This window comes from Orcinus orca, chromosome 16 (assembly GCF_937001465.1).
Source record: "Orcinus orca chromosome 16, mOrcOrc1.1, whole genome shotgun sequence".
Classification (NCBI taxonomy): Eukaryota; Metazoa; Chordata; class Mammalia; order Artiodactyla; family Delphinidae; genus Orcinus; species Orcinus orca.
In genome coordinates, this window is record NC_064574.1 from 48,394,397 (window position 1) to 48,403,836 (window position 9,440).

A 9,440-nucleotide genomic window follows, 5' to 3' on the forward strand; every position below is an offset into this window, starting at 1 on the left:
TTAAATAAGCAAATTGAGGGCTTCCCTGGTGGCGCAGTGGTTGAGAGTCTGCCTGCCAATGCACGGGACATGGGTTCGTGCCCTGGTCCGGGAAGATCCCACATGCCGCGGAGCGGCTGGGCCTGTGAGCCATGGCCGCTGAGCCTGTGCGTCCGGAGCCTGTGCTCCGCAACGGGAGAGGCCACAGCAGGGAAAGGCCCACGTACCGCAAAAAAAAAAAAAAAAAAAAAAGCAAATTGAACCAATACTGCCAATATATTGAATATAATCAAAACCCACTTTTTCTTTTAAAAAGAATCTCCACAGAAAACTCATAGTCTTGAAAGTAACAAATTACATACATCTGCTCTTCTTCCATTTTACAATTTTATGAGAAGCTACCTGCAGGCCAAATGCAAATCTGCCTATGTGTGCACACATGCAGAATAATCTACTAATGTTAATCTGACCTTGCCTAGACACAGTATCCCATGCACACTTTTAAAAAAATCCCAGTTAGAATACTCATGAGACTGTATCCTCAATACAAACTTCCGTTCATTTTCTACTTACATATTTTCAGGCAAGTCCAAAAAGGCTCCCTAAGATCACCACTGACAGATTTCAACAGATGTCCTAATAAAGCACTGATAATTAACACGATAGCCTCTGGCTGCGAACACAGCTACAATTTACAAGGAACACCCTAAGTGCCTTGGAGGGTACAACCTAAAATCTTTCTCATTACCCTGTTTATTTCCTTCACAGCAAAAAGTGCTAGGGGTGATTAACTTGTTTATTTGTCTGCCTATCATCTAAAATAAATGTCTACTGCCTGGGGCTAGGGTCTTGGCTGTCTCACTCACCACGAAGAAGAAACAGCTAGAAGGATCAGCTGGTCTCGAAGAGATTCTACTCTCCAGGCCTAGAACAGTGCCTGGTTCGTCATGTGCACTCAATATTTGTCGAATGAATAAACATAAAAACTGAGTGAGTGATGTCTAATACATTTTTAGAACTTAAAGACTGCATATAACATTGGTGCCTTGTTATAAACATATTAATATAAAAACAAAACCCAAAAAATTAATACAACCTGGAGATCAGTTAAAAGATACTGTTCGGGCTATAGTTGGCTGGGATTACAGTGACCATCTTTACTTTTTTTTTTAATTTAAGTACAGTTGCTCTACAATATACAACTAGTTGCTAGTTTCAGGTGTGCAGCATATTGATTCAGCATCTTTATATTTTTTAGAATGGTTTTATTTTTCTAAAAATAGCTGCTAAAAAAAATGTGAACCTCTTCGATTAAAATCAGAGTTTGGTATTATGTATAAATGAAACCGTGGGTGGGATTTTCAGAATCTCAAACCCAATTCACTAAGTTGGCAGTATTTTTACTAAGAACTCCTTTCTCCACACATTTAGTATGATTTTCATTGTGAAATAAAGTGACCCTCAAAACAACTCAGAAGCTCATATGTAGGTTCCTCATTCCCTAGTTACTTATTCCAATAAATTTCGCAGGGGGGGGGCGGGGACCAACCCCATGAATTCTAGAGAAAGAGCTTTAACTCACTTGCTGCCATGTCAGCTTCAGCCGCTCATACTGCTCCTTGCCATCTTCAGAGCAATCAGAACAAGTAAACCTAAAAAAATTATCGCCCTTAAGGTAACTGAGCTGTTCCCTCAGCTGACCTAGGAGGAAAACAAAAAGGCACATCACAGGTGGATCTAGAACAGAGGTAACCCAAAGTTTTCATCAATCTACCAGCCATTTCCCAAGTTTCCCAGGCTGTGTTTTTCCTTTTCTTTCAGCCAGCCCGTGAGGGCAGGATGGGGATGGAGAAGGGAGTAGAAAAGGTTTTTATTCTTCTAACATCAAGTGCATGCCCACGAAGATAGCTCTGTGGTCCCCGGACTTTCAGAAGAGACACTGTTAAGGCAGGTAGGATTGTTCTCACTGGCTGTTCCAACTGTTAACATTCCCGACCCCTACAGGAGGTCTCCTCACACATTCTTCCAAGAAAACATCTGAGCTCCCACTGTGCCACTGGGCTAGGAACCAGGAACACAACACCTGAGACAGACGCGGTGCTGGCTCTCAGAGGCTTACAGATGTGGTGAGGGCTACAGAGGAGAGAGTAGGTAATCACAGCAGCACAGAGGCTCTCCACCTGGACTGTGCATCAGAACCACCCAGGAAGTTTTGTGTTTTAAATATGCCCAGGTCGGGGGCTTCCCTGGTGGCGCAGTGGTTGAGAGTCCGCCTGCCGATGCAGGGGACACGGGTTCGTGTCCCGGTCCGGGAGGATCCCATATGCCGCGGAGTGGCTGGGCCCATGATTCATGGCCGCTGAGCCTGCGCATCAGGAGCCTGTGCTCCGCAACAAGAGAGGCCACAACAGTGAGAGGCCTGCGTACCGCAATAGAACATTTTTAAAAATTAAAAAAAAAAAAAATATATGCCCGGGTCTATCCCCCGCAAAATAAATCAACCTCTGGAAGCAGAGCATTTTCTGAAGTTCCCCAGCTGATGCTGATGCTCTGGGAGACATGGAAACCCTGGAGAGGGATGTGATGGGTGCTGTGGGGCAACGTAAGAGCACATAAAAGAGGTGCCCACCCACATGAGGAAGACAGCAGCGCTAGAAAAAGTGGGGTGGACAGGGGCCTGAAGGATGGCTAGAATTGGCACGTGAAGAGGTGTTTGTGTGTGGGGCTGGGAGTATAGAGGCTGTAGAGACACGTGTTCCACAGAGGAAATTTACATGCACAAAGTCCTAGGGATAAGAAAGAACTGCTTGGGCTTCCCTCGTGATGCAGCGGTTAAGAATCCGCCTGTCAACGCAGGGGACACGGGTTCGAGCACTGGTCTGGGAAGATTCCACATGCCGTGGAGCAACTAAGCCCGTGCGCCACAACTACTGATCCTGCGCTCTAGAGCCCATGCTCCACAACAAGAGAAGCCACCACAATGAGAAGCTCTCGCACTGCAATGAAGAGTAGACCCCACTCACCACAACTAGAGAAAACCAGCGTGCAGCAACAAAGACCCAACGCAGCCAAAAATAAATAAATAAAATAAATTTATAAAAAAAAGAACGAACTGCTTGTGGAGAAGGAAAAGCTCACCCTAACTGCAAAGCTCTGTTTCCATGTGGGGATAGGAGGGCACGAAGGAGAAAGGCTGGAGCAGTTAGCAGGGGCCCCAGGAGGCAGAGCATTTACAGCGCAGGCTGTGAGGATGGGGGAAAGCCACCCAGGCTTTCAGGCAGAACCCTGAATCTATAAGCAGAGACAGCTGGAAAGCAAAAACTAGTTAACTTATAATAAATTTTAGGTTTGCTTTCTGTGAAAATGGTGTTAATTTATTAATAATAACTATGAATCCATCTTAAAAACACCTCCACATACCAGAAAATGACCCAGTTCACAACAATATATATACATATACACATATGTAAATTTCTCTCACCTAGTTACAAATTCTATTACACAGAGTATTCCTCTAGTACATACATCTTTACTACTCTCCACGTAATGGAAACATCCTGTTTTGGTTAAGAGGCCTGATGACTGGCAAAGCACCTTATTGCGTGTATCTACGGCCAGCAGATCAAGGAGGCCAGCAAGGAGAAAACACGAATGGCCCTAGAAAAAGGCATAATACATATTTAATCTCCTAATTCCGACCTTATATCAACATACTATAGCAGTTGTTTTCCATGTAAGTTAGACACTACCAGAGTTATGTTTATGAGTCTGAAGTTTAGCTCTACACTGGGCCTAGAATTTGGCCCCAAAACCACAATAACGTGACCCTGATAGAAAAATGTGGCTAATTCTTTAAGTAACACAGAATTTCCAATTTTCTAATTTTTATTTGGGTTACAAGTGAGAACGTTAATTTAACAACGTGATAGAGGTTGGCAGTAATATATATTAGTACAAATGTGTTTATGTTTTATATAAATTTGCAGTTAATCAACTACACTAATAATAAATATAGGAGTTATCTTTTTATTTGGGTCTCTTTCACATTCATGTTTCTCTCACAGGTTAGAAAAACAAACCTTCCTGCAGGAATTGACAAAGGAAAGGAAAGGAGAAGCGCTTACTGGCTGGGATCCACTTCTGGCACTTGTCGCAGAAGTAGGACAGCTGCTCCTCCATCCACGACACGTCCCCTTCATCACTGTTTAGGGAGTCCCCGCTCTGGTCGTGAGACAAGTCCACAGACGCCTGGTCCTCTGACTCGACGATCAGCAGAGTCTCCCCCTCCACCTCCCCCTCCTCCAGCCCCTCCGAGGTGGACGTTCTTGTGGCTTCATCGTCGTGCCGACTGATCAAACTGCTCAGATGGATGTTACTCTCCATCCCTCCCGGCTTGCAGGTTCAGTGCTCTCGGGAACAATCCCAGTTTCTGGACACTAAGCTTGAAGGGGCTCCTTGCTGACCACACAAACACACTCTCAGAAGAGCGTCTGCCTGACTCTACTCAGACACAAGGGGCACTTAAAGCAATTATTTAGAATATACGATCCATCGTCCTTTTTCTGATCAAGTTTAAAAGGACGGTGACCATAAAAAGGCTGAAGATCGCACTAAGCTGTTCTCCATCAACACTCACACACACTTAACGCTGTCTGTTCCATCAATATCTCACACGCATTTCAAGTCACGTTTTTTGAGATCCTTTTGCCAACACCATCTTCTCTCTTTCTGCTTCAAGTTGCTCAGTCAGAAGAATCTGTTCTCCCAAAAGACGAATATTTTCTTTTTTCCGATTTTGCCTCTCAATGTCTCTGATCACTCCGTCACGAAGCCTCTAAAAATGTTAAGAAACAGATTTTAGTGAAACTCGGAACAGGTGGTTCCCTTCCTTGTGTCATTCAAGTCCTAAAATCAGTGTTACCAAAATACACTTAAAACTCTTAGATTCCAAGTACTCAATTTCTATTTTAACTTTCTGTGTAGATGTAAATGTAATAAACCATCAAATTAACTTGGTAGCGTGATAGTATTATTACAGACCTCTTATCATACTTTAAGAAATTTTGCATCATTTAATATAAAAATGGGAAATAACAATTAAAAAAGAAAAACTGCCACTATGCTTAATTTTAAAAGTTTAGTTAATATATGGTGCTTTAAAAACTTGATGAGGGACTTTCCTGGCGGTCCAGTGGTTAGGACTCCGCACTTCCACTTCAAGGGGCATGGACACTATCCCTGGTCAAGGAACTAAGATCCTGCAAGCAACGGCTCAGCCAAAAAAAAGAAAAAACAAGTTGATGAGAGTTACTTGAGTAACTGTGAACTACATTCCTGTTAGCAATTGTCCTAATTGAATAATAAACACCCAAGAAAGAAAATTACTAAAATTTGAACAAACTGTAAGGATGCAAGAAAGTAAAGAACTCAGCTTCTTCTATTATGTACAGAGAAAAGGTAAAAATTACAATTACATAATGGGGAGAGAAGGGGAAAAAGAACGCTACCAGCAGAGGAAAACAACGGCCCATTGATGGTCGTTACTTTGATAAACACTAAAGACATGTAGAAAATTCCAGAATATGGACCTGGCATCTAAGATGAGACTTTCTAAAGCATCAATCCAGTCATTACTAATAACTTACACTTTACAGGTCATAAAATACTCTAATAACTTAACAGTGGCCTTGTGAGGCAGAATAATGGGGGCAGGGCCTGGGTAGGGTTTTTTTAATTACTATTATGTCTATTTTAACAACTCACCAAGTACCTACTTGCTGGCCCTCCTCCAGGCCTAGGGCTCCAGTCCCCATTACAGGGGAAGCTGGGTAATTTAAGAGTCCTGGGACTGATAACACAACTGAAAACCAACTGTCCTGAACCCTGTGCCCCTGGCAAGATCTCCATGCAGAATCGGAGGCTCTCATTCCACTCCTCCCTCCCCAGCTCATCCTCTCCTGTGCTTCTTCCATCAGGACACACCTACACACGCCACCCAAGCCCCAAAGCCCACACCGTCCACACCTGCTCTGAGGTCCTCCCCTCCTTTCTCAGGGACTTTAGCACTGGGCTTGGGATCTTGCTCTCCATCCAGCATTCGCTAGTTTCCTCCAGGTTTCAAAGTCTGTGCCGACTGCCTCGCACATCCCTCCTGCAACTTCCACTTGACTACCTTACTAATAAGCACCAAGACCTCTTCACCATCACAATTCTAACACCTAGAACGCGGATCCTCCTGTAGTACTCACTGCTGGTTTTGTTGGGCTCCTGTGATGATCAAGGCTGATGTATGTAAAGTGCTTAGAAAGGCGCCTGGTATGTGGCAGTCAATCAGGAAACAATGGGGGACAACAGTCATCGTTTTAGTTCTTGCTTCCTTGAACCTTCCAACACACCCACTGTGTCAAACATTTGTCCTCCTCTTTCCCGCTGCTAGAAAGTAACCCCGCAATGAATAATTGGATGTAAAACACACACAGGTTATTCCGGTCAATCTCAACCTCTAACTTCCAAATACCTAAACCTTACACTTGTCCCATTCTGACAGTGGTTCTCAACCCTGGCTGCACGTTAGAATCCCTGGGTCGCTTTTAAAGCGTACCTAAGTGGGATCCGCATCCCCAAGAGATTCTGATTCAATAGGTCAGGAGCAGGGCCCAGGCTGCTACCTGGTAAAAACTTCCAGGAACAGTCGCACGTGTAGCTGGAGGTCAGAACCAAGCTTTCACCCAGCCGTACTCCATACTCGGAAAATCCCTGCTCGCTGACCTCAGAGCTACATCTGACATAGCATCTTCTACCCTATCTCAAATTTTCTCCAGCCACCAGCTTTTCCTTCTTAGAGAAGAAAATCTCCCGCTTCTGTTCCAAAAGCTAACCCCTTAGAACGACTACATTAATCCCAATCTCTAATCTCTTCCGCGCCCGGTCACCATTAATCATTTCATTCCCTCCCCTAAAATCTTGTATCATCACAGGGTTCCTCTCCTCTGACTTCCAGAGTGTGAACACGGGACAAAGGCCTCACCTGCTGCATCTCTGCACCCCGAGCACCCGGCGCGGTCCCACGCAGACAAGCCTGTTTACAGTGACTTACCCAGCGGCCTGCGTCCACCCCGGGCCAACCGGGCTCCACCGCACCCCTCCCCCCCCCCCCACACACACACCCCGGCTGCCCCCGCTCGCGCTCGGCCTTCGCCCCCGGAGCAGCTGCGCGTATTCATCTCTGCTTCCCGACGCGCCCGGGGCGGAGCGTGGCGCACGGGGGCCCGGCAGTAACGTCAGCCGATGGGAAAAGGAAGAAAATAAGACTGAGAGACACAGCAAGACTGACAGGCCCCTGAGCGGTCAAGTCAAGGATGTCTCCCCACATAAAACCACCGGAAAGAGAAAAATTGGAGGCCGCTATCTCTATCGTCCCCAGAATCTAGTTTCCATAGCAAACTGTTCCTTAAGAAGGAAAAACTCACCCCCCATACAAGTATATCTCCCAATTCCCGAAAGCGAGAGGCGGGGGAAGCCTCACCAGCGCTTCGACACCCGCGGGGCGGGGGCGGGGGCGAGGCCGGCCCAGAGCACCGGGGACCACCGCCCCCACTTCCCGGATGCCCCAGAGAGCGGTCTCCCCGCCTCGGAGGAGGCGGGAGAGGAGAAAGGAAAGGCGAGGAGGAAGCGGCGCCACGCGGAGCCGGACCCCAGGCCCCAGGCCTCCGCCGCCGCGCGGGCCCGAAGGCGCGGGCACGTGATACCTACCTGCTGGTCCTGCCGCTGCTTCATATGCACGCCCGCCACGGTGGCCGCCGTCAGCACCACCGAGAGGCCCAGCACCACCTTCGAGCTCCCCGACATTCCAGCGCCGGCCGCCGCGGCCTCCGCTCCCCGTGCCCCAGGCCCAGGGCCGCCGCCGAGCGCGCGCCGTTGCCGGGGCGGGCCAGGCTCGACCCCTCGAGTGCAGAGCCCCAGCTGCCGCCAGGCGCGAGCAGTCGAGAGCCGAGCGCCGAGCAACGCCCAGGTTCCGCAGAAGGCGCGGCTTCCGGTAGGGCCTAGGAATCGCAGGCATCCCCTCCCTGCCCTGCGGGCGGGCGGGTAATAACACTTCCAAGAGCCCCGGCCCAGAGCTGGCCCCAGCACCACCCAAGGCGGGGTTCCAGGCCTGAGCCCTCTCAGTTCATCACCCGCCCCCAGCGGCGGGAGAGTCCGGGGGGCGGGATGCCGGACCCGGTACCTTGCGGACCCTTGACCGCGCGCGTCCCTTCGGAGCGCGGGGCTGCCTCGCTCAATGCCAGCCTCACCAAACGCAGCCCTCGTTGCCCCTTCGGCGGGGAGATGCCAGGAGATGGAGTTTTTCTCGTTAGATGCTGTAGACACGGTCACCTGCTTTCACCTTGACGCTGTGGGGTGGCGGGTCAGGTCTGGTTTTTCTTGACATCAAAAAGCCTTCTGGCTACAGAGCAAGCTCTCTGGGCAGCGGCACGTCTTCGCCTGCTGGCACGAAAGGCGCTGTCCCCTTGTCGCCCAGGTAATCCTTGTGGCATCCCTTCTACACCTAATTCCCGCCCTCAGATGCCCGAAATGATCGAGCGAAGCAGAGCGTCGAGAACCGCCGCAGAAGGTACTGTGCAAGGTGCACACAGAGGTTGGGCTTTCCAGTGAAAAGGTATTATCATCAAGTCATTCTTTCCCACTAGAATTCCCAAAGGACAAACTTCCTCCTGGGCAAGCAACTGTGGACGCTGTTGATTTGGGCTGAGTCTCCGTTAGCCTCACCCCAGGGCTTCTTCGACATTGATCTCTGTAGTGCCTTGCTGTTCCATCGTCTGTTGTGAGAGCGTCAATGGCTTGAGATGAGTGTTGCTCTCAAGAAATGTAATAAGGGCTTCCCTGGTGGCGCAGTGGTTAAGAATCCGCCTGCCAATACAGAGGACATGAGTTCGTGCCCTGGCCCGGGAAGATCCCACATGCTAAAGAGCAGCTAAGCGCGTGTGCCACAACTACTGAGCCTGAGCTCTAGAGCCCGCAAGCCATAACTACTGAGCTCACGTGCCACAACTACTGAAGCCTGCGCGCCTAGAGCCCGTGCTCTGCAACAGGAGAAGCCACAACAATGAGAAGCCCGCACACGGCAACAAAGAGTAGACCCTGCTCACCGCAACTAGAGAAAGCCCGTGCACAGCAACGAAGACCCAACGCGGCCAAAAATAAATGGATTAATTAATTACTTTTAAAAAGAAATGTAATAAGAAAAATAAATTTAAAAAACGCAAATACCCTTTTCAAATGTCATTTTGTCTGCAGCATTTTTCTCAGCAGAGGAGGAAGCACCATTGAATTGGAGAACGGGGTCCCTGTGCTGACCTTGGAGTTAGAAGCAATTTAATTCAGGACATATTTGGGTGTTTAGCCTCTAAAGAAAAAAAAATCTATATTCGACTGCTTTTTGCTTGTGGTAGATTCCAGGTATT

The 9,440-nt window shown here is 48.2% G+C and overlaps 2 protein-coding genes across 5 annotated transcripts in view; both read right to left on the reverse strand.

Moving 5' to 3' along the window:
- The window catches only part of KAT14 (lysine acetyltransferase 14), a 40,600-nt gene extending 36,238 nt beyond the window's left edge, over positions 1-4,362 (reverse strand). For 3 of the 4 annotated variants that reach the window (XM_049699109.1, XM_033429378.2, XM_033429379.2), the window contains exons 1-2: positions 4,104-4,362; positions 1,562-1,680 (exon numbers count right to left, since the gene is read on the reverse strand). In XM_049699109.1, coding sequence (XP_049555066.1) covers positions 1,562-1,680; positions 4,104-4,362 — 378 coding nt within the window. The remainder of the gene's footprint in view (positions 1-1,561; positions 1,681-4,103) is intronic. The other variant, XM_033429380.2, reaches the window with a different exon arrangement.
- A 301-nt stretch (positions 4,363-4,663) lies between these two features.
- On the reverse strand, positions 4,664-7,867 carry LOC101278400 (protein PET117 homolog, mitochondrial). The gene is made up of 2 exons (XM_004270402.4): positions 7,732-7,867; positions 4,664-4,813 (listed from the first exon to the last, which is right to left on the reverse strand). Exons 1-2 carry the CDS (start codon positions 7,825-7,827, stop codon positions 4,664-4,666), a joined length of 246 nt encoding a protein of 81 aa, XP_004270450.1. The 5' UTR covers positions 7,828-7,867.
- Between the last annotated feature and the right edge of the window lie 1,573 nt (positions 7,868-9,440).